Source organism: Doryrhamphus excisus, chromosome 15, assembly GCF_030265055.1.
Source record: "Doryrhamphus excisus isolate RoL2022-K1 chromosome 15, RoL_Dexc_1.0, whole genome shotgun sequence".
NCBI lineage: Eukaryota > Metazoa > Chordata > Actinopteri > Syngnathiformes > Syngnathidae > Doryrhamphus > Doryrhamphus excisus.
The window spans coordinates 308036-333386 of NC_080480.1; the positions used below are offsets into that span (position 1 = coordinate 308036).

Genomic DNA, 25351 nt, shown 5'->3' on the forward strand with positions numbered 1-25351 from the left:
ATTGTATTATATGCTGTTACTGCCAATAAACAAAATAAACTGAATATGAATATGTTTAAGTACAGATAAAAGGTTAGAGCTCATGATGGCACCGTGGGAACCATCCATCCATCCGTCCATCCATCCATCCACCCACCCATCCATAAGGATCCATATAACCGTGTACAATGACTGTGTGTCCATATTAAAATATGAAAGTACACGTCTTGCTTTGTGCTGAAGTGCTTCAATAATAATAAAATGTAAACAATAATAAATGTAAAAATTCCATTTTATTGCAAAATAATGTTATTGTGTGAACCAAAATGGCATTTGGGGAAAATAAATATGGTCTTTACTAATACATTATGTTTAATATCTCTATGTTTATGGGTGCCTGTTAAGAAGAAAGGGTGTCCAATCATTTATTATTTCATCCTTCATGCATGAGCAAGCGTGCTGAAACTTCCATCCTGGCTGTACTTCTTCTCCATGTTATCTGGGAGACATGAAGATTGATGAAGTTCCCCAACCCTGTTGATGCAGTGGCGTCTCCTCCTGGCCTGGTCAGGGATACGAGGCAGAAAAGGAGATGATGGGGAGGCAAAGCAGAGAGCAGTAAGACGGGTGCAGAGGCCGGACTTGACCCGGTGACGGCTTGTAGGATTTCCAGTCTGAACCGCCGCCCGGCTTGCAGCATAAAGACACTTCCAGCCTGCGGACACGCGACACACTGGATGGACGACAGCGTGACGGAAACGCCTGAGGAAGCACCTCCTCCTCCTCCTCCACTCTACCTCGTCACACTCTGCAGGAACGTCCTCTGGTCTTGGTCCAGACACACGGCAAAGGTTGGCCAATCCTTCCCGCTGCTCACCTCCACTCTGTTGACCTTCACCTCCGTGATGGAGAAGTCCTGCCAGGGAGAAGCACGGGCAAAGGGAAGCGTCAGCACCAGGTGAGCACCACGTGTGAGGTGGCTTTCCAAGGATGCCTTCACCTGGCTGCTACTCTTCTTGGACTTGGGACACGCCTTCTTCACCACCTCAGTCACCGACAGCCAAAAGCTGTCACCTCTTGACCCTGGATAGTCAATCAATGATGAGACATTAGCCCCCCCCCCCGGAAAGTAGCACCGACAACGGGCTGTAGAAGAACAACAAGGAACGCTCCCAGCGCTGATGTGTGAGTCAATATTATCCATATAATTTATCCATATTATCTTTTTATGTCTGGTATGGCTTATTTTGAAAAAGGCAAAAATAAAATGATAAATAATTGAAATATATTTTAAAATGGCTAATTATTAGGATTGTGTTCTTGGCTCTCGGGCCACACTTTGGACACCCCTGAATGACCAGAATCCTAACCTTTTCTTGTAAAATACCAAGTAAGCCAATATACTACACTAATGTACGTATACGTATACTGGATCATGAATGTACTACAAAAAGTATACCTAAATGCTCAGCTTTCCCGGAGGCTTTATGAATATTGATGGATGTGCAGATCATCTCCGCCTGCGTCCACTTGCTCCTCCCACTGCTGGCCACCTGTCATGGCGTACGGGGGCGGGTTTGAAAACAGTCGGTATTGAAAACCCTGCAGCCATGGAAGCAGGTTCAATACCTTATTATAGGCCACACGAAGGGTTAACGGAACGGCCAGGCCCTCTTGGTCGATGCCGAACCTCTTGCCTGCAGCCCCTGCAACAAGAGTCAGACGTTAGCACGTTAGCACGTTAGCACGCGGATGTGCTCGTCGGCCGCCGTCTGTCATCGTGTCAATCACCCATGGCCTTGACGGCTCTGGTCGCCGCCGCGTGTCCGAGTTCCAAGGAGTGAATGAACACTTGACTTCTCTTCTCTCCACCGGCCAGGGTCAACTAAGCAATGGAAACCAGGCGAGATGAGCACACAGACGTACTAAATGGAGAAGAAAAACACTTGGATATTTTCTTGAAGAAGCCATTTTCCAAAAAACAACCCCTTCACTGCCACACGGAATATTACCTCCAGGCTACATGAACATGCTACATGCTACATGAACATGCTACGTATGCACCGGAACAAAGATGATTTCCATGTGAACCACATGTGTGTGATATGTGGTCCCCATGATCCCGTGCCCCCCTCACCTCGGCCCGGTAGAGCTGCACCAGAACCGGCTGTTCTGCGTGTCTGCAGTAGTAAAGCAGCAAGTCGGCCAGCAGGGGAAGATGCTCCACTTTGCCACCGCTCTCTGCAACACTTCCTTCCTTGTATGCCGGCTGCACCGCAGGAAGTACAAACAATACTCACTTTTGGAAAGCCTTGTATGACACAAATAGAGTTACAGTCCACTGGCATCGGGCCCAGCACAAATAGGACTGGAATGGCCTAGCTTATTTCGAACATGCGTCAAAGCTTTTTTACTCCTAATCCTGTCTCCACGTTAACGTCGCATGATGAAGAAATATCCAACATTCCACGTTTACCACAAGCTAAGCTAACTGTAGCTAACCCGTAACTACGCCGGACTCGGACCGAGCACGGAGTGTGTGGATGGTGTCGCCGTGTTTACCTGACAAAGGACATCAGAGGACAGACTGAGCAGACTGTGGACGCTGCGATCATACCAGGGATCCATCATTCCCAACATCTGGGCCAAATCAGTGGTGCTGTCCTCTTGGGAAATACCATCACGCTGCCAACAGGAAGTAACCAGGAATCAGAACCATTCCCAAGCGTCCAAGGAAAGGGCAGCTCTCACCACGCCAACTTGACTTGAAGGTCCGCTTTCAGTGGAGGCGTGTTTTCCTCTCGGCTTTCCTGCGAATTTCCTTTTGGTGGGAATAAAGTAGAACCGCAGCTTGCACACCCGGGTGAGCGTGGGGCATTTGGCCTCTTTCTGCTGCAGGTTGCTGTACGCCCTGGCCAGTCGTCCCGCCTCCCGATCCCGACCGAAGACCAGCACCCGCACCAGGGTAGGAACCTGGGATGCATCCGTGTCGCTGCTGCTCAGGATGGGTCTCCTGCGGATGCAGAGATGTTTCTGGGGCGAGAGCGGATCTTTCCTGCTGAGAAGATGGTTCTGACTGGTCTGAGCCTGTTTCAGCTGCATCCCAACGTGGCGTGGATTCTTGAAAAAGAAGAAGTGCTCAATGCCGATGAGGCTTTTGGACTTCTTCTTGGGCTTTTTCCGAGGCTTTGACGGACACGCTTGTCCTTCCTTCGTGTCCTCGGTGTGACAGCGGTCGGAGGACAAAGCCTGGCTGGGGGAGAGGCGGAGGTTTTCAAAGTCCAAATGTGCCGTTTTGTTTCGGTCTAGGACTTCGTCCCCCACATGGCTTTCATCCTCGTCTGGTGGGGGTCCCGGTAGGTCCAGGTCATATTCTCCTGTGAGAATATCCCTGAGAAAATCTGGAATGGGAAGAGCACTGTTAAATCCCAAATACTGTTTGGGCGGAGCTGGAAGAGAATTCATCACCAAAGTTGTCGTTTTCGAAGTAGCTGGTGTGGCATTTGGGAAAGGGCAGCGTGAAGGTCTCAGCAAAGCCTAGCGAGAGACCAGATGCTCATGTTCACGTAAGGTTGGACTGCCAAGACATTTTTCATTCAATGAAACAGTTTGGGTCGGAAGCAGGACATCCACGGAAACATAAACATAAACATATGACATAAACATAAACATAAACATATGACGCTCTCGTCCTGGGAGTCCTGCTGTGTTGCTAACGTATCTTCATTCCAAACGTTAGCATCTTCTCCAAATGGAAACCGTGACTGGAAGTCATCGTCTCCCAATGACGTCCACCATCTATGATATCATCCACCATCTATGATATCATCCACCATCTATGATATCACCCACCATCTATGATATCACCCCCCAATGACGTCCACCATCTATGATATCACCCACCATCTATGATATCACCCACCATCTATGATATCACCCCCCAATGACGTCCACCATCTATGATATCATCCACCATCTATGATATCACCCACCATCTATGATATCACCCCCCAATGACGTCCACCATCTATGATATCATCCACCATCTATGATATCATCCACCATCTATGATATCACCCCCCAATGACATCCACCATCTATGATATCACCCCCCAATGACATCCACCATCTATGATATCACCCCCAATGACATCCACCATCTATGATATCACCCCCAATGACATCCACCATCTATGATATCACCCCCAATGACATCCACCATCTATGATATCACCCCCAATGACGTCCACCATCTATGATATCACCCACCATCTATGATATCACCCCCCAATGACGTCCACCATCTATGATATCACCCCCAATGATGTCCACCATCTATGATATCATCCACCATCTACGATATCATCCACCATCTATGATTGGCATCATTTCCTCCACAGTACAGCATCCACTTACCTCCGTCCAAGCAGTGGTCTCCAGCTGTGGGAAGAAGTTCTTGTCTGAGGTGGGCCATACTTTGTAGCAGACTCTGTCTGGCAGTGCTGAGATCTTCCGTGGAGGCCGCTGCGTCCATGCAGCGAGTCACCGTCTCCAGCAGCTGCTCCAGCTCCTCGGGCTGCTTTGCCTGCAGGAAGTCGGCTTTAGGAATAAAAGTCCTGTGAGGGCATTGTTAGGCCAGGGATGGCATGCTGTACCTGCAGGGCGTGGTAGAGCCTCTGCAGGTCGATGGCGGCGCCCAGGGAGGCCTGGAAGCTGTGCAGGATGAGCGTGATGGTGATGTCTGTGTCGGACTGCCGGCTCACGCTCAGCTGCTTGGAGACCGACTGGACCTCAGGAGGAATATCTTCATCCGGGCTCACTAAAAGCACCGTCCTACAAAGACACCATCTATTCATTTGAAAGGTACGGCCGATATTCACGTCAAAACGGCAGCTCAGCTTACACAGTTTGAGAGCGTCGCTTCTCACCGGGAATACCGTTTTCTGTCTTCACCAGTCTTTGGAACGTTATACCTAAAACAAAAGCAGATCCTTTCTTTTCCATTCTTTCTCCACACGCCATCATCATGTTGACATAGCGACCTGGTGCCCGGAGCTCATTATGGATGGTTTCCAGCAGCTGGGAACACGCCGTACAGTAAGGATCTGGCCAGGACAGGAAGTGATGGAAGAGCAGGTAGGCTTCCTGCAGAACATCACAGTCGGGGGCCAGGTAAGGAGTCTGGAAGACAAAGGAGACGTTTGTTCCTTCATTCATATCATTGTTTATTCATTTCATCAGGGTCACCAGTGAGCCCAGAGGACTTTCACGGCCAATCCTGAGGTCCCTCACCTTCAGAAGAGCCGATGAGAAGAGAAGCGTAAGCGGGACCAGAAGTTCATAGCGACAATGCAGCAGCACCTGCAAAGAGACCCAACTGAGACAGGCTTTCCTCGTTTGTGCCGAGCAATATGGAAAAGTTTTCACCTCCTTTGTTTTCTTCAGAATGGTCTGCAGGAGGAAGAGGAAGTTGTGGGAATCTCTCATCACCAGTTCCTCCAAACACCAGCGGTTCATGCACAGGCCGGCTATCAGACACAACACGCTAATTCCTCTTTGCTTCTCATGGCAGACGCTAAACATGTTTACCGTTTCTGTCCGCCCTCCTTATGCATGCACCCTGGAACCTTGGTTAGCGTACGCCACCGTAAACACGTTCTTTTTGGTTTACATTGTACATTTGCCTTGGTTTGAGTACAATATGTGGTGACATCAGGAGATTACATGAGATATGTTTGGCCTGGGCACAGACATGCCAACCAATGAAAACAGTTGCCCCGCCCACCTTTGGGTCACGACCCAGCGGTTGACAGTGACTGGGTTAGTGTACGTTTCCGTTTGAGTCTGACCTTCCTGAACGGATTTGTGACCTTAACTGAGGTTCTACACGACTCATTAAAAGTCTATTATAAAATAATTTACAAATGTAAAAATAAAATACAGGAACAATTATTTGTTTTGCCTTCTGTGTGGGCTGCAATAAAATTGTGCACTACATTTTGGCTTGGTTGCGTTAGGATACAATTAATTACATGTGATTAACTAATTCCACACTGTCAGTTATTATTATTATCTGATGACTATGCCAGACTTTGATTCTGAAGATGCATCTAAAGATGCAAGGCTTCAGCCATTCCCCAAGCTGGAATGTTTTGTCCATTTCCTGGAGAGCAGGATCTCCCTACCGTTCCACAGTTGCTTGTCAGGAGTGTTGAATCCAATGTCACACAGGCAGCGTTGCAGGACGTGCTGGATGCGGTCTTCCGTGCACGTGTTGAGCTCCATCATCTGCAGGAGCATCCAAACAGAGTCTACTTCTGTTGACTCTCACCAGCAAATAATAAAAACCTGACCTGAAACGAGCCCCAAATGGCGGGTGTACGCCACGCAGCCGTCCACTTCCACACAGCAGTGACTCGCAGCCGGAAGCAGTGGCCCGGCCGAGGAGATAAGCCGCAACTTCAGCTTGGCCATTCAAGAAAAGAGCAGCTGACCGTTGGCTTCCCTAAAAGAAAACGGAAATGACAACTTCCTATTTGACATCTTTCTGCCATTCCTACTCATTAACAACACAGCAAATGCTAACTTAGCTTAGCGTGTGACGTAGACGTAGATATAACAAACATATTATAGATAATTAATCAATTTAAACAATTATAAAAACATTAATAATTAATAATTAATTTTAAATAATTAAAAATAGCAATAATTATATATATTATATAATTGTATTAATTATTCATAAATGTTACCGTGGCAACTACTTTCACACAGGTACTTCCTTTTTCCTCCGTATTTACTGTTTAGACTCTTATTTTGTAGTTCCATTTCCTGATTTCCTGCACTCGAAGCGGCGCCTTGACGACAACTTGTGGCCTCCATCAGCGCGGCTGTTTCTAATACGTCATTAGGAGGTCACGTGGACCATACCGGTTGGTCACCTGTTTGCCTCCACGCCGACAGAGTAGGTGTGCGTCATTTTAGTCATTTTGGATTAAGTTAAAGGGAACATTTTGCTGTTCCGTATATAGACCCCCACCATAATCAAACGATTATCGTTGTAACTCCGATCAGACAGCAACTAGTTCTTGAGTTTTACTGATGGATTTATTGCACAACCAACATGGGAACTAAAAGGGGTTCGAACAGATACAAAATACAATAAATTACTGGTCACATAATACACAAATATACAACATTATGTCTACAAATTCTTATCATTGATCCCTTTTCTTTACTGTAGTGCAAATAAACTTGCCACATTACATACATTTCCATCAACAAACAACCATCACATTCACAACACTCAAGATTAACATTAGCTGGTACAGCAAACTGTAAACTAAGAGACTAAAAGACTGAAAGGGAAATAATACAAAACACATATACTGTACCGTAATGGCTGCACACATGCCTTAGGAGGGAGTTATAGAGATGATCTTTAACTTTTAGCACCTGTTAGCTTTTCAGCTGTAAATAGTCTAAAACAACGGAGCTTATTTTCAATGGGTGTAATGACCAGACGTGCACGTGTGGAAACGACGATGTTACAGAATCTTTGTTCCGCTTCATTAACTTATATGCACTTATAGGTAGGAACTTCAAACTGACGGCATACACTGATTGAGAGGCAGTTACAACCGTAATAACGCAGCCATCGCTAAAAGCACAGTCTTTCACTTCTGAACCACTGGAATAATTTGGATACTTCAAGACTTACGGTAATTAAAAATCATTGCAAACCCCGTGGATTCAAAATCAAATGTGGCTCATGTGTCCCTGCATTACTGGTAGTGTAATATCCTACTTCTACCACAAGATGTCACTGCTCCCCACCTCAGTGACTCGCCGGGAGTCCTCTCCTCTCTTCTCCTCTTCTCTCCTCTCCGCTCCTCTGCGGAGGAGTGAGTGGACCCCCTTTTGTCTTCTCCCTCGCACAGCACGGAGGGAATGGGGCAGACGGAGCCGTGGGTGGGCAGAGGTGTGACAGAGTGTGGACACAAACAGACAGAAAGACTCACCGCCTTGTTTTTTGTCGGGGGAGGAAAACCGGAAAGGTGATGATCCACCGTTTCGGGGCAGAGCAGTTCTAATCGAAGTTATTCGGTAAGAATACCCGAAGTGTGAAACGGGGTCGTCATAAGTGATATTTGACCGTTCCGACCCCCATCCCGCCTCTTGTCCCCTGCCAGGAGAAGCCACCGCGGGACGGACCACCATGGGAAGGATTTTGGCGCTCTGGCTCACCTCGGTGACACTTTCCGCCCTGAGCCGGGGGGTCTTTGGCGGCTACGGGCTGAGCATGTTCGCCGCCCAGTCCTCCCCCCCGGACCCGTGCTACGACGAGAACGGCAACCCCCGGAGGTGCATCCCGGACTTCGTGAACTCGGCCTTCGGCAAGGACGTGCGCGTCTCCAGCACCTGCGGCTCCCCGGCGACCAGGTACTGCGTGGTGGCGGAGAAGGGCGAGGACCGGACGCGGGACTGTCACACGTGCGACGCGGGAGACCCGAAGAAGTCTCATCCGGCCGCGTACCTGACGGACCTGAACAACCCGCACAACCTCACCTGCTGGCAGTCGGAGAATTACGCGCAGTTCCCCCAGAACGTCACCCTCACCCTGTCGCTGGGGAAGAAGTTCGAGGTCACCTACGTGAGCCTGCAGTTCTGCTCCCCCAGACCCGAATCCATGGCCATTTACAAGTCCATGGACTACGGGAAGTCCTGGGTGCCCTTCCAGTTCTACTCCACCCAGTGCAAGAAGATGTACAACCGGCAGAACAAGGCGGCCATCACCAAGCAGAACGAGCAGGAGGCCGTGTGCACCGACTCCCACACGGACATGCGCCCTCTGACCGGCGGCCTGATCGCCTTCAGCACCCTGGACGGAAGACCCTCCGCGCACGACTTCGACAACTCCCCGGTGCTCCAGGACTGGGTGACGGCCACCGACGTCAAGGTGATCTTCAGCCGGCTGCACACCTTCGGGGACGAGAACGAGGACGACTCGGAGCTGGCCCGGGACTCCTACTACTACGCCGTGTCGGACCTGCAGGTGGGGGGGCGGTGCAAGTGCAACGGCCACGCGTCCAAGTGCGTCAAGGACAGGGAAGGTCATCTGGTCTGCGAGTGCAAGCACAACACGGCCGGACCCGAGTGCGACCGGTGCAAACCTTTCCACTACGACCGGCCCTGGCAGCGCGCCACGGCCAGGGAGGCCAACGAGTGCGTCGGTAAGCCCGTCAGCCGTCCCGCCTCAACCGTACGAACCGTTGATCCAACACGGGAATACACGGCCCGCTGCTGGATGGGTATTCGTTTCTTTATAACTTCGTTAGTTCTAGTAAACCTTGGTTGGAAGGCTTGCTTTAAACGATTTAAACGTACAATTTAACACGTATTTTGACTATTGAATATTTTTCATCCTAGGACATTTTATGATGGCCGCCAGGGGCAAACACTCCAAAACCAAAACCAAAACCAAAAGCACACATGCCACAGTAAACACCAGACAGTAAAAAGACAGCAACACCCCCTCAGTTAGCCCGGTCCCCGGCCCCTGGTCCCCGGTCCCCGGCAGGGCCATCCTTATATATTTGATATTTTGCAGTAGTTGTAGTTGTACCACAAGGCAGTTGAACAAGGACGTGTCTTTATGGTGTTTCTAGCTTTGGATGACTTCTGTATTTTATGAGAGTTGGGATGTTGCTGGGCCTTCACCCCCCCGTCAGCCCCCAGATACATTTCCATGAAAATAAAGAACAAAATAAAGCTTTATTTAGGTATCTAAATAAAAAACAAATGCAGGGATTAGCAATGTTAGCTAAAGTGATATAAACGATTGGTAATAATATTTCCCTACCATTTAGTGAACTGAATCATTTGACGCCTCAGTTGACGTCTGATTATCATCCACAAAAAAGGAAAGGAGGAGAAAGAGGAGGAAGTGGTTTCAAATAAGACGTAATGCGGCTTTGAGGCGCTTCCGTCGGCTGCAGAGGACGGGAAACGCCGCAGCTGCAGGGACGCGGTTCAGGCCGTGTCGCGGTTGCAGACGGGACGCACGATGAAGACGGTTCTGCTGACATGGACCGCCGCTTTGAGGCCAGGGACCGCTCGGGAAGGGGACGCGGTGGGGGGTCATGGCAATCCCGATTGAAGATTTCAGGGCAAATGGATGTAAAGCTGTGGTGTTTATTTTTTCAAGCGGAGCACGGGGGCGGCTTTGGCGGGGGCTGTGACAACAAGTCATGCCCCCTGAGCCCCGTGAAGCCGAGCTGGAAAAGTAACAAGTTGTGACAATGGCGTGGTTGGAAGGAGTCCTTCCCCTTGGCCTCCGCCTTTGGCCCCGAGCGAAGGCGGCATGTGAGCCTATTTCAGCAAAACAAAAAGCATGTCACTCGTGGCATCCGTCCCGCTGCGTGTGGGAGGCCCCTTTTCACCGTCACCTCTTGTTCTGCATGGGGGAGCCCTGTCCTCGCACAAAAACACACAAAAGCCACACTGAGCTTGTGTTCGATTCCAATGAGGAAATAATAAGGAGGCGGGTCTGACGCCTTCACTGGGCTAGCACTGCTTCTAACACTGGACGGAAAGTGGCTGAGTCGTGGTTGAGTCGTGGCTAAGTCGTGGCTGAGTCATGGCTAAGTCGTATCTAAGCCGTGACTAAGTCGTGGCTGAGTCATGGCTAAGTCGTATCTAAGCCGTGACTAAGTCGTGGCTGAGTAGTGGCTAAGTCGTTGCTGAGTCGTGGCTCAGTCGTGGCTGAGTCGTGGCTGAGTCATGGCTAAGTCGTGGCTCAGTTGTGGCTGAGTAGTGGCTAAGTCGTGGCTAAGTCGTGGCTGTCGTGGTTAAGTTGTGGCTGAGTCATGGCTAAGTCGTGGCTAAGTCGTATCTAAGTCGTGGCTAAGTCGTGGCTGAGTCGTGGCTGAGTCGTGGCTAAGTCGTGGCTGAGTCAAGACGCCACACTACTCGGAACCAGTCCACATTCCCTAAGTTGCTCTGAGACCACAGAGGGCTTGTCCATGGTTGCCGTCTCTCTGCCCGTCTTTGTCCACGCCACCCACCGTCGGGACCGCCGCCATGCTGATGTGGTCCCTATGGGTCAGCAGGTCGGACCCGGTGCGTCCATGTGATTGGAGCAGAGCTTGATGTCAGATGTTGAGAGAAGGTTCTTCATTCTCTCCTCTTCTTCTGGCTCGCCACTGAGCGGCAGCCAGCAGGGCGGCGTCACCCACTGGTGCTCCATTTCATGTAAGAACTGAACATCACTGGAGGCCTGTAGTAACCACATGGAGAAGATCATCAGATGAAGCTCGGTGATGAAAACAAAGGCATGTGTTGCATTGTTGTGGTTTGTTTGTTTGGATGGCCATAACGAGTACAACGGTTGTTTCCCTCTTGGCTTCCAACGTTACAGCATCCAGATGTGCGCTATAAATAGTCGGCATCAGACCCAAAAGCAGCAAATTGGATGTAATAACCACGATGGGAGAGTAGAGGTCCATGTAGCGAAAGGAAAATGAGAATACGTTCATGGAGGAAAGATGGATTCCAGGTGAAAGCAAACATAAAACCTGTGGTGGTTGAACACGACTTGGCCCCCCGACAGGGTGGAAAGTCACACCCCCGGTAAAATCCCATCAGAAGCAGAGTGGCAGTTAGATGGACTGATGAACCCCAGTCATCTAGAACAGGTCTAGAACACGTCCAAGCTTGACTGCAGCTCAGGGGTCCTGCAGGAGAAAAGTCAAACAATGTGGGGGGGGGGGGGGGGGGGGGGGTGTTAGGTCGGGGAGTGGGAACGCGGCCATCGATGACCTTCATCATCACTGGAGGACCTCTCAAAGTCAAGCAGATGTTTGCCTTCCTTTGCTTTAGTTCACTCATCTTTATGTTTGGCCTGCATGGAGCAGCTTGGATTAACCCAGGAATAGTCGCTGTTGGCCAAATCTCTGCTGCATAGCACTTTCTTCATCAAGGTCTTTATTTCTTTCTTTATCGCTTTCTAATCAATCCTAAGCGTTTCAAATGCATCTCCCGTGATTGGTGGAGAAGGAGGAAGTGTTGCGTGGGCGAAGTGAAGGTTGGAGATACTCCGTGTTGGAACCCAGCTCTGCTGCCGATGTGTTATGGTCGGAATAAAGCTGGAATAAAAGCGTGTGGGACTGCTGTGCCACCATTAACTGGCATCATGGAGGCAAGGAGCAACATCCTCTCCACGTCCTTGACCTTCATAGATCACATTGTTGTTGCCGCTACACTGCCCAGCATGCCTTGCGGGCGCTTAGAAAGAACAGTTGAAGTTAGGTGTTGTGTTTCCCCACATACTCGTAGATTGTGATGTGTTAACTTGCTGTGGATGTGTTGTGTTGTCGTTTTGTTGCACTGTGAGTGAGTATGTTGAACTCTTTCATGGCGTATGGGGGGGGGGCCCAGCGTGGCCCGCAATCCAGAAATAGAGAGGTAGAATTGTTGTACATCGAGGAATCCTTTTATTGAGGGAAAAAGTGGAGTGAGGGATACAGAAAAGCTTCAACTGGACTACTGGAACATTTTATCCATGACTCAAAGACAAGAACCCTCGTTGAAACACTTATATTTACATAACGCTTATATCTATGTAACACTTATATTTACATAACGCTTATATCTATGTAACACTTATATTTACATAACGCTTATATCTATGTAACACTTATATTTACATAACGCTTATATCTATGTAACACTTATATTTACATAACGCTTATATCTATGTAACACTTATATTTACATAACGCTTATATCTATGTAACACTTATATTTACATAACGCTTATATCTATGTAACACTTATATTTATGTAACACTTATATCTATGTAACACTTATATTTACATAACGCTTATATCTATGTAACACTTATATTTACATAACGCTTATATCTATGTAACACTTATATTTACATAACGCTTATATCTATGTAACACTTATATTTACATAACGCTTATATCTATGTAACACTTATATTTACATAACGCTTATATCTATGTAACACTTATATTTACATAACGCTTATATCTATGTAACACTTATATTTACATAACACTTATATCTATGTAACACTTATATTTACATAACACTTATATCTATGTAACACTTATATTTACATAACGCTTATATCTATGTAACACTTATATTTACATAACACTTATATCTATGTAACACTTATATTTACATAACGCTTATATCTATGTAACACTTATATTTACGTAACGCTTATATCTATGTAACACTTATATTTACATAACGCTTATATCTATGTAACACTTATATTTACATAACGCTTATATCTATGTAACACTTATATTTACATAACGCTTATATCTATGTAACACTTATATCTACATAACGCTTATATCTATGTAACACTTATATTTACATAACGCTTATATCTATGTAACACTTATATTTACATAACGCTTATATCTATGTAACACTTATATCTATGTAACGCTTATATCTATGTAACACTTATATTTACATAACGCTTATATCTATGAAACACTTATATTTACATAACGCTTATATTTATGTAACACTTATATCTATGTAACACTTATATCTATGTAACACTTATATTCACATAACGCTTATATCTATGTAACACTTATATTCACATAACGCTTATATCTATGTAACACTTATATTTACGTAACGCTTATATCTATGTAACACTTATATCTATGTAACGCTTATATCTATGTAACACTTATATTTACATAACACTTATATCTATGTAACACTTATATCTATGTAACGCTTATATCTATGTAACGCTTATATCTATGTAACGCTTATATCTATGTAACACTTATATCTATGTAACGCTTATATCTATGTAACGCTTATATCTATGTAACACTTATATCTATGTAACGCTTACATCTATGTAACACTTATATCTATGTAACAGAGTCAACTCCACTAATAACGGACTCAACGCCCGGCAAAGAGCGTGATGAACTACACGCTTTAATCCCTGTCTGGAAGTCTGGAAGAGCTGGAGGTGTCTGCCAGAGTCACCTGCCAGCTAGCAGTCCCCTCAGCTAGCAAGCAGCAGATGGTCCAACCATGGAACCCACCAGCTTCACCTTCACGACACCGAGTGTCTCTATCTGACATGCAGAACCTCACACGGTTTCCTTCAGGAAAACCTTCACCGCTGACGTAAACCCAGGCAAGCCTTTTGGTTGTCTGCAGCATTGTGGTTTATTTACACAGACACCTGGGACCCGGTTTCTCAGGATGGCGAGTCACGATAACGCAGGGGGTGTCTGCTTCCCACCTCCAGCTACCCCTGGGAAAAGAATTATCTCAGACTGAGCACGGAGACCAGACCCTGGGCAAGTGGGCCCTGTATGACCAGGTCTCATGTTGGAGTCTTGGGGTGTCGGCACATCCATGAAGGAAAGGCCATGTCCATCAAACATGCTGACAGTGCTGTCGTGGATGAAGAGAACTTGAGTCCTTGTCACATCCAGATGACAACATCAGACCACACAGACCTGCCAAAGTAGTCCTAGTGGTCTAGTACCACACATTTGGGATTCAGCATTCCGGATCATGAAATCCAAACATTCCTTTTTAAATTAGAAAAGGAAAGAAGTCAAAGGTCATCTTGCGTGAGGAACCTTCCTCCATCCTTAGTCATCAAAGTCATCCCAGATCATCAAGTACCCAAGTTTGACTTTCCTTCTTCCTACAAACCTTCTCATCCCTGGATGGAGCCAAGAAGAAGACGGAAAAGCCGCCCCCACCGTAATGTGGGATCCAATACGTACGCCCACCCTGAGTGGCTCCTCGTGGAAGGCCCATAGATGGCCCTTGAGCAGAAATAGACTGAAATGGCATGCCCCCCCCCCCTCGAAACACCCACACCGCATCGCCCTGGCAACCGTTGTATTGGTTACCTGGTCAGGGATCCTAACGGAGACAGCCGAGTACTTCCACCATCCATCCAGCACCTGAAATACGTTTTATGGGCTGGTTTGTACTTTATGGCTGTGTACTATTATTTGAATACTGATTGGTACCAGGGTTATTATATTTACATTATGATCATTTTATCATTGGATACATTATTCATGACTGAATGACCAAAGGAAGTGAGGTCCTTTCCTAGCGTGTCGATGTCGGAACCAAGGAGAGGGGGCTACCCGTACCCTGGAGGGGCATGTATATTTAGACAGTCATGTGACGTGCTCTGGGGGGCGTCAGGGGTCTCTAAAGCGGGCTTATCGCCATTCACGCTCTTGATGCTACTGGACAACTATTGTTGTGTGTGTGTGTTTGTGTGTGTGTGTGTGTGTGTGTGTGTGTGTGAGTTAACCCAGCGCCCACTAGAAGGGCCTGGGGACAGCTTTGGAGATAATGTTTATTAAGAATTCATCATTCATCACACATTGGTTTAGCCTGCTCCTCACTTGGTGGGAATTGTGTAAAATAGCGATGTCAATCAGGACGTAAAACCACCTTTGTGTACTTTATATTGTGAAGATGAACATGGAATACCACCATGAGCTGGAAAGTTAGGAGCATTCCATGCAGGTTCTTCTCACACTTGCCTTAAGTGGAGATAACATCTGGGATAAGAAAGGAGGTGTGAATTCTTTAAAAGGTTTGTGTTGGATCGGCCCTGGGTGGGGGACCAGGGGGAGATAAGCCTGTGACAGCTGTGTGTGTGTGTGTGTGTGTGTGTGTGTGCATGTTGTGTGTGTGTGTGAGAGAGATGGCCCCCATGGAGAGAGCGATGTGTGAATGAACCCCGCCCACCTGCAGACCGGAGTCCCTCCTGGCAGGTGTGAGTGAGGTGGTCCGTGATAGCGAGCCGGGATGATTGGGGAGCAGATGTGGGGGGGGGGGGGGGGGTCATCAGCAGCCAGGATCCTCCACTGATGGGGACGTTGTACCAAACGTGACCAGCAGGTGGCCCAGCCAGAGGGAGATGAGTGCAGGATTCCATTATCGCATGATTCCATTGTTGCATTATTCCATGATTCCATGATTCCATTTGAGCAGCCCATGCCGTGTTTCCAAAAACAAGCCGGACTGTTGACTCTCCGTGTCCCTGTCTCCTGCGTCTAGCGTGCCACTGCAACCTCCACGCCCGGCGCTGCCGCTTCAACATGGAGCTGTACAAGCTGTCCGGCCGCAGAAGCGGGGGGGTGTGTCTGAACTGCCGTCACAACACGGCGGGCCGCCACTGCCACTACTGCAAGGAGGGATTCTACCGGGACGTCACCAAGTCCATCTCACACCGCAGAGCTTGCAAAGGTAAACCAGGATGGATGAGGAGGACATCCATGTCAACAACGTCGGATCGGCCCCCCAAAGCCCACCGTCCAAAAACCTTCTTGTTGGGAGAAAGATGGTAAAACTAAGATGATCTTAGCAAAATAAGAAGCAGAAAACTTTATTTGTGGCAGGCCGCCACATATAAATGCCAATAATAATAATAATAAAGACGTCCTATTGTAGTTGCTTTCATAGGTTTAGCGTGTCGCTAAGCGCTCTAAGAGACTTTGAACTCCACTCAACGGCTAACAGGAAGCATTATTGAGATGGTGCTAGCCAGAAGGTTTGGCATGAGAAGGTCCATGTGAAGACCAAGTGAGAAGCCAGAAGTCAGGCGGACGTACCTGCTTAGCTCCACACCAGTAGAAGGAAGGAGTTAGCTTTGTTAGCTGTTAGCTTTGACCCAAATGAAGGCTGACTGAGTAAAATGCGGTTTTTCCTGGTCTGTGATGTACGGCAGGGAACGCCGGCCAAGAGTACCGGGAAGGATGTGTCACCAGCTTTGAACGCTAACGTTGCTGTTGACGTACGGAACGTGGAGACTAGCCGTTTGAAAGCTTTTACCACGTGGACTTGCTAACCGCGGCTAATGTCGTCTCCAGCGTGCGACTGCCATCCTGTGGGGGCGGCAGGGAAGACGTGCAACCAGACGACGGGCCAATGTCCTTGCAAGGATGGCGTGGCCGGGATCACCTGTAACCGATGTGCCAAGGGCTACCAGCAGAGTCGCTCCCCCATCGCCCCCTGCATCAGTAAGTCCAAGTACAGCAGTCCTTTCCGTTTGACACCTAGGATCCCAAGGAACATGCATCACACAGACGGGCTAAGTTCCAAAACACATGGCTACTATTCTTGGAATGACAATGTCCCCCTTCTGTCTTCACCTCAGAGATTCCCGTGGCATCCCCGACAGCAACTTACAGCAGCTATGACGAGACATCAGGTCAGTAACCAATCAGGTATCGGCTCCTGGATATCTGTGTCCCTGCCAGGCCTTCAAACGAAGTCCAAGTGCTTTCTAAGACACGTGGACTGTTGTGGTCCTGTGTTGGTCTGTCTGGACTCAGACGCCAAGAATGGATTTACAGTCTCAGCGCTAAAAGGATGAACAGTGATAAACGAGGGACCACTCGGCAGAAGGTGCATCTGATCAAGTCTGTTAAAAACAACCGATGACAGACACTTTATGAATATTTATGTTTTATCTGACAATAGCATCATGAACGTCAATGAAAACATCTCATAGATGAGATCAATGAATATAGATCATCATTTATTCATCAGATGTTCTCCCTCTAATTGTGATGGTTCTCCTCCATGGCAACAATCAGTTGCCATCGGTCAGGATTCCCACACAGGGAACTAAGCAGCTAGTCAGCAACAGTTCAGGTTAACACTGCCCCCTAGTGTTTGGGTAGAGAACTGCAGGTCGTGAGTTCTAATCTCATGAAGCATCTGATGATGTCACAGGTCAGCCATGATGTCAAAGCTAAATCAAAAGCAAAGGTCGGAATGATTGACTTGACTTTGTTCTTTACAAAGTAGAACTTTAGAAATGGGAACTTTGATAATAATTCATTTCTAATTGATTAGAAATATTGCAAATGGCGTCATTTTAATTTCATCTGCAGCCCATTTAAGCAGCAGCCTAGTCGGGACTGACTTGCTTTTCATTTCATCAGATTCTCTTTAAGTAGCAAAAACGCTGCAGCCATTGTTTCGTTGGTCCTTGCTGCCCGAGCTGCTCCACGATGTTCCATCGATGTTCCGTCATGTTTGCATACGTTTCAACATTGATGTTAACGCCCCCTGGGGCCGTACTACGGGTTAGTCCCGTGGCGGCCTCCCCGGGGGTCCAGCCCTAATCTGATGACACGCCTCATTTGCTGCACTTTGTACTGCGCTGGCAGGGAAGTCCTGCTGGATCCAAGGGCCTCCATGTTGGCGTCCCGTCATGAGACGGTGCGCCACGCCGCTATTTAGTCCTTTCATGGCCGATTACCTCCTCGTTTGGGCCGTCTTCCCAATTAGCCCCACTGTCATATCGGACGGGCGGAGTCAGTGCAGACCGGCCCCACTCCAGCCAAGCTGAAGTCGGGACACCTCCCTCCAAATTAGGCGCCGTGTGGTCCCCCCGCCACCCGCGGAATGAGCGTGGCGCTGCTGCCGAGACACAATGGGGGCGTTTGTCCTCTCAGCGGGAGATTGGACCTTAATGAGGGCTGCGGGTGTAATGGCTCGCGATTGCTCTGAGGGGGCGCAACGTCGGTGTCGGCTATCAAAGGGGGGGTGTGATGAAGGGCGCCGGGGCGCCGCTGCGGATGGAGCGCTCCTGCATTCACATGGAAATCGAACATCAAATTCATGTACTATTTTCAAATTCTGGCTAGAAAAAATGCTTTCTCTAGATTCCATCCCCATTCCGAAAACCAAACCACTTTTTCTCTTGGGGGGGGGGGGGGGGCACAGGCGTTTTTTTGGTCCCCCGTCATTACCGTGGCAACCTCATTCACAGCCAGCATAAAGAGAAGAAAGGGGACGACTGGACGGAGAGCTGGAAGGAGTAATGAAGTTTGTCCATATTCAGGCCAGCTGAAAGCCCCCCCCCCCCCCCCCCCCTTCGCTGCACCCTCCTTTCTGTTTGAATCTGCCGGCCCAGCTTTCCCACCCCCCCCAAGAAAAAGAGAGCCCAGTTGGGGCAACACAAGTCGGCGATCTGCTTCCAATTTGTGTCAGCCAGTGGAAAGCGGACGGAACAAATGATTTCAATTTGAACTTTGACCTCCGCTCCCTTCACCCGCGACCTGGCGTGCTGACGGGGGGGGGGGGGCGGCAGCCATCTTTAAAGCCAAGGCCACTTAAACCGCTGACTTAAACCGACTTCCCCCTGGGACACTCGGATTGTCCTCCTCTTTTCTTCATGCCGATGAAATGATGCTAATGATGCTAATGATGCTAATGATGCTAATGATGCTAAGGCTTCCTACCTCACACCGTGCTGCTAGGAAACAAGTGAGCAGGCTACACATCCGGGGGGGGGGCTAATGACAGGTGGAATATGTCACAGTGGGACCAAATGGGGTACCAGACTGGGCCTCACTGGGTACCAGACTGGGCCTCACTGGGTACCAGACTGGGCCTTCACTGGGTACCAGACTGGGTGCAAATGGTCCAAATATTTAGAGAATAAAGTCCTGTATTAATAGACGAATAGAACGAACGTTATATCGTTATATCGATATATCGATATATCGATATATCGATATATCGTTATATCGTTATGTTATAATCTTGAAATATGAAAAGCATCTTTCTTTCATTCCCAGATTGTGACTCCCACTGTAAAGCTTCCAAAGGGAAGATGAAGATCACCATGAAGAAGTACTGTAAAAAAGACTACGGTGAGTGGGGGGGGGGATGGGGGGGGGGTGTAACGTCTCAATTCCTCAGGAAGCATCCCCACCCAAGCAGCCATATTCATGTGATGGAATTGTGTGTGTGTTCTGGTATTCATCACCTTATGAGGACCACTTTATATCCCAGGCTGCCCCCCCCCCACGCCCCCCCCACGCCCCTCCCCCCGTCAACGCTGAACAAAATCAACATTTATCATCCTGACTGGAATATGCTCCGCGTATGAAAAGTTGGATGGCGTCCAAACACACGGAGGCATCCGAAGAGGTTCTGCCCCCAATTCCGGGGTCCATCCAAATCCGTCAGAATGATTTGTCGGATTCCCAATTTTTCCCAGATGTTGAATAAAGAAGCAGCGTGCAGGACGGCCATCCTCCACCAGTTGGCTGACAGTCATTCCGCACTGTTGCGTAATATTTCCCTGATCTGATGACTGGACGGGAAGGAACCCCGGATGAAGGATTGGGCATTTTGGGAAAGGAGGTGAGGAGATACACACCATCTAGTAGATGTTTCTCCCACTGCCTTCTGGAGATGTTCTGGTTGGAATTTGGAGCACGCAATGACTTGGTTGCCATGGTTACCACATAGGAAGGACTTTGGAAATGCACCTCCTTTTCCACAAGCTGGTTGACTGGCGGGGGCAAATCCTCAAGGCAGGAACATTCAAGGTCAAATATTATTTCTTAATGTCCGAATATTAAGAGGAACAAAACACAACAAAATAAGGTTTTTGGAAAATTAGGTTTGGGAAAAGTCATATTTTGGAAATATCATAGGAATAATATCACATTATGAGAGGAAGATTGACAAGTAGCCATCAGGACCGTAAAGGCGGGTACCCAGGTCTGTAAAGACCGGAGCAAGTCGGATGGTTCCTGCTGCGTTCCTCGGAACATTCCGGGAGCAGACGACGGCGTCCATCCGTGCCCGGCATGCATTCCCTGTGCCGGGCTGTAATTCATTTGTCAGGCCCGTCGCGTCCTGCTTTTATTGCTCTTCTTCTCCTGTGTGACGCGGCCCCCCAGGGGTCACGGGAAGGGGCCCCCTGTTTAAACACCCAGCATTCCTGGGGGCTCAAACAGGTGGTAAATTAGCCAGACGCTGACGGTTCGCCACCTCGGCGAGAAAGAAATATGTTTTGTTTGTTCGATTTTTGTTTTTCATCAGCGCCGTCGCTACGGAGACGGCCGACACAAAGGGATTATTTTCTGGGGCGACACCCTCCTCCGCACACACGTTCCCTCCCTCCTGGTGCCACCGGGAGAACAATGAATCAAAGCCTGGTGTGTTTACTGACGCTCCGGGATCCTGGTCAAAGGCATGGAACCCCCCCTGGACGGGGGCGGGTCCCTGGTGGGGCTCAGCTGATAACCGGACGGGACGTGGGCCCCATGCTGTAATGAAGCGAGCGCTAATTTCATTAGTCCCGGCCTGTGGATGGCGTGCTGTGGCAGGCCGCCGCGTGCCGCCCGGGGAAGGGGAGCCGCCCAGGGAAGCGGAGCAGGGAAGGGGAGCCGCCCAGGGAAGGGGAGCAGGGAAGGGGAGCCGCCCAGGGAAGGGGAGCAGGGAAGGGGAGCAGGGAAGGGGAGCAGGGAAGGGGAGCCACCCAGGGAAGCGGAGCAGGGAAGGGGAGCAGGGAAGGGGAGCCACCCAGGGAAGGGGAGCAGGGAAGGGGAGCCGCCCAGGGAAGCGGAGCAGGGAAGGGGAGCCGCCCAGGGAAGGGGAGCAGGGAAGCGGAGCAGGGAAGGGGAGCCGCCCAGGGAAGCGGAGCAGGGAAGGGGAGCCGCCCAGGGAAGGGGAGCCGCCCAGGGAAGGGGGAGGTTTGGCTGTGAGGTAGTCTAACTTGGCAGCCGCTGTGTGAGCACCACGCTATCTCACACTTATCACCAAACCTGCCCCCCCCCGTCCCCACGGTGTCCCACCCACTGTGACGGTCTGGTGACCCACTCTTTGACCTGAGCCGAGTGAGCGTCTTTCCCTGCCGGCTATTTAGCCGAGAAGCGAGTGGCTGGACGTGTGGGGATTGGTGTGTGTTTCCATACAAAGTGAGGATATACTTGAGGGGGGGCGGGGGCCGCCAAGAGGAGGAGAGCGTGGGGGCCTGGATGCTGCAGAGAAGAGGGCGCTGTCTCCGCTGGATTCTCACGCTGGGAATTTGGATGGAGCTCTGGGAGCAGAACCCGGATAGCTCATGAGGTCGGAACATATTCCGATTCTCCTGGAACTTATTCTGTGGCTGGGAAGACAAATAGTGCCCCCCCCCCCCAAAGCCACCCCCACCCCATAGCCACCCTTTATGTGTCTGGATGAAGGAGAGGGCTGCCATTGAATGGCAGGACTGTGAGAGCTCACTCCACTCGGACCAACAAACCTTCTTTCTTCTGATATTGTGTGCATTTAGTACACACACACGCACACGCACACACACACACACACACACACACATGCACACACACACACACACACACACACACACCCCTGCAGTTGAATCTAGGACGGTCATGGACTCCCAAAAAGCCACCATGTTGATGTTCTACCTGAACTGGTAAAAAGACTAAGTTCATCACCAACAGATGAATTTGGCTTCCATGATTCTACTTCATTAAGTCGCAAGCAGCAGCACAAAATGACAGTAAAAACATTAAATATATATAAATAGGCCGAGTATTGGGGTTGTATAAAAACGTATAAATATATGTTTGGTAGCGAACGAGTTAAAGATGATTATTGAATGCTAATGACTGCCAGAAGGGTCATGGATTCCATGCGCTGTTACACGGCATTTTTCTTACTTTTTGGGGGTAATACATGTATAAAGATGACTATAGGGGTGTTATTCCATGTCTGGAGGGCTCTAGTAAAGTATTAATGGTTGTAAACATGTTTTCTATGCTTTAACTACAGAAATATTGCTGATGAAATTATACTGAATATTTTTTCAATGGCGATTATTAGTGGAGGATCACCTGTACACTAAGTACTTTTAAGTGTACAGGGCACAGTACTACTGCAGTAGTAAACTAGACACGTATTGTGGATCAAACCATCAGCACATGGATCCGGAACGATGGCGTGATAAATACGTAAATGTCAATCACGCCGCCATATTGGAAAGGCCTGATTGGCGCCAGAAATGTTGGGGTGTTTCAAGGTGAAGAAATGTGTCGTCTGTTGATTGGCGCTGTGACGTCGCCCCGCCATCAGTCCGATTGCATCCCAGTTGGTGAAGGAAAACCACAGCTTGATTAACTCCGCCTTGGCCAGGTGTCACTTCCTGTCGCCACTGATTGACGCTGTGACTGATTCAGGAAGTGAGCAATGCCACTTCCTGAGAAGCTGAAGTAGACGTTGTAGACGGGCATGTCCACCCTGTGTGGTGGCACCATGGATGGGGGTGCTGCTGTGTGACTTAGGGGGTCTGGGGTTCACCTGGACCAGGTCCGTAATGAAAGCCTGCCTCTTGAACTTCTTCTCTGGTGTCTTCTCAGCCGTTCAGGTGCACGTGCTGAAGGGGGACAAGGCGGGCGAGTGGTGGAAGTTCACCGTCAACATCATATCGGTGTACAAACAAGGGGAGCAGCGCATCCGGCGCGGGGACCAGCTGCTGTGGGCGCGCGCCAAGGACGTGGCCTGCAAATGCCCCAAGATCAAACCGGGCAGGAAGTACTTGCTCATGGGCTCAGACGACGACTCCCCCGGGCAGAGCGGAGTGGTGGCAGACAAGGGGAGCCTGCTCATCCCCTGGAAGGACCTGTGGGGGCGCCGCCTCAGGAAGTTCCAGCAGCGCGACAAGAGGGGGAAGTGCTAGAGAGCGGGAGAACGGGGAAGTGGAGGCCACTCTCCGATGGGACGGCCGGGACAAAACTGGAACATCATTCCTAGAAAGGTGAAGCGTAGGAGGGAGGACTGCTGTTGCTCGGAGTTGGGACGACATTTCTTTGTGTTTTTGGGAAGTTTGGGAAGTTTTATGATCCCGTTTTATGGTCATTCTGTTTCTGTTTGTCTCTTTGGAATTGCAGAGTTTGCACCCAATGTCCGTGAGGAGTCGCATGCGGAACATCCCACCGCCATGCGACTGCTTTGTACTCCATACAGCGGAACCTGCTTACGTCCTGTCCCGTGTCCAATCAGGCCTTCCCGGGGTCACTCGCTAGTCCAGTCCAGGCCAGTCCAGGCCAGTCCAGGCCAGTCCAGGCCAGTCCAGGTCGAAGCTGTACTAATTCTACACTCGATCAAGGTTACTTTATTATTAAGTGCCAAGAAATATGCCACCAATGGTTAGTTTTCCCAGAATGCTGTCAGCCAATTGGACGGACATCCGGATAAACAGGTTCCGCTGTATCCCTCTTCGGCCTTTTAGGGAATTTCCTCAACGTAACATTGATCCATTCTTCCCTTTTTAAGCCGCCACGCTCGAGAGAAATGGTCCAAGTGTTCCGAACTGTGGTCTCGTGTGCGAGTGCTACCTCGGAAAACCACCGCAGACGCACGACCTTGGCCGACAGCGTGACCTCTGCAATGTCAAGTTCACTCCATGCCAACGTAGACGCTAGCTAGGCCGAGTCGTAGCGTGGACTCCATGTAGAACAGATGAGTAGACACCCCGCACTTACCATGACTAGCTAGCGATGATAGAACGTATGAGATATGTTCATACGCAAACAGGAAGTACGTATGCTAGACGCGCCATCTCATGCTAAATAGATATTAACAACGATGCCACTTGTACAGATAATACTTCTTTTTTTTTCATGACTTCAACCATCGCTTTTACTAAGTCGCCAACAAGTAACTGACTTATTTACGTTCACGTCCGGATTTGTGCTCTTTTTGGTCCACTTTCTTCCTTTCCTAACATTCCCTTCCAGAACGATGGACGGGAACACACATTGAGCTGCTGTAAAGTAAACTTCTATTTTCAGTTGGCGCTCCCGCGGTTTGCCCTTCTGGCGCCCGAGCACGCTGCTACCAAGCTAGCACAGATTATTAGGGCCACATTCAAAAACATTGGACTTCCAGAATAAAGTCATACATTTACTGGAATAAAGGTGGAATTTTAGGAGAAAAAACAGTTGGCCAAAGGTTACATAAGTCCCCCCCCCCCCCCCCATAGCTGTCTCAGGCAATGCCTGCAATGTAAAGTTAGGCAATTGTTGTAATACGACTTTTTTCCTTTTTAATTTACGACTTTATTCTCATAATGTTAGGACTTTATTCTCATAAATTGACAACTTTATTCTCCTAAATCGACAACTTTATTCTCATAATGTTAGGACTTTATTCTCATAATGTTAGGACTTTATTCTCATAAATTGACAAGTTTATTCTCCTAAATCGACAACTTTATTCTCATAATGTTAGGACTTTATTCTCATAATGTTAGGACTTTATTCTCATAAGTTGACAACTTTATTCTCCTAAATCGACAACTTTATTCTGATAATGTTAGGACTTTATTCTCATAATGTTAGGACTTTATTCTCATAAATTGACAACTTTATTCTCATAATGTTAGGACTTTATTCTCCTAAATCGACAACTTTATTCTCATAATGTTAGGACTTTATTCTCCTAAATCGACAACTTTATTCTCATAATGTTAGGACTTTATTCTCCTAA

The 25351-nt window shown here is 48.6% G+C and overlaps 2 protein-coding genes across 7 annotated transcripts; one reads left to right on the plus strand and one right to left on the minus strand.

Moving 5' to 3' along the window:
- Positions 1 to 250: 250 nt before the first annotated feature.
- LOC131103605 (phosphoinositide 3-kinase regulatory subunit 5-like) lies at positions 251 to 7964 on the minus strand. 5 transcript variants are annotated; one of them, XM_058050008.1, is made up of 19 exons: positions 7374 to 7655; positions 6333 to 6484; positions 6165 to 6267; positions 5407 to 5507; positions 5272 to 5340; positions 5022 to 5160; positions 4883 to 4952; positions 4635 to 4812; positions 4396 to 4564; positions 3448 to 3516; positions 2731 to 3380; positions 2542 to 2664; positions 2117 to 2248; positions 1771 to 1864; positions 1609 to 1685; positions 1439 to 1532; positions 980 to 1062; positions 777 to 895; positions 251 to 542 (listed from the first exon to the last, which is right to left on the minus strand). In XM_058050008.1, exons 3-19 carry the CDS (start codon positions 6265 to 6267, stop codon positions 413 to 415), a joined length of 2400 nt encoding a protein of 799 aa, XP_057905991.1. In that variant the 5' UTR covers positions 6333 to 6484; positions 7374 to 7655; the 3' UTR covers positions 251 to 412. The 5 variants fall into 5 exon arrangements, 4 of the variants coding, with proteins under 4 accessions (XP_057905991.1, XP_057905990.1, XP_057905989.1 ...); XM_058050007.1 differs by lacking the exon at positions 7374 to 7655 and adding an exon at positions 7816 to 7964 and having other exon boundaries at positions 398 to 694; XM_058050006.1 differs by having other exon boundaries at positions 398 to 694; positions 7374 to 7652.
- ntn1b (netrin 1b) lies at positions 7356 to 25351 on the plus strand. Of its 2 annotated transcripts, XM_058050025.1 has the most exons (8): positions 7356 to 7700; positions 7920 to 8085; positions 8172 to 9212; positions 16106 to 16294; positions 16918 to 17067; positions 17205 to 17258; positions 19642 to 19716; positions 23221 to 25351. In XM_058050025.1, the coding sequence occupies exons 3-8, from the start codon at positions 8198 to 8200 to the stop codon at positions 23538 to 23540; spliced, it is 1803 nt and encodes a 600-aa protein (XP_057906008.1). In that variant the 5' UTR covers positions 7356 to 7700; positions 7920 to 8085; positions 8172 to 8197; the 3' UTR covers positions 23541 to 25351. The 2 variants fall into 2 exon arrangements, with proteins under 2 accessions (XP_057906008.1, XP_057906009.1); XM_058050026.1 differs by lacking the exon at positions 7356 to 7700 and having other exon boundaries at positions 7801 to 8085.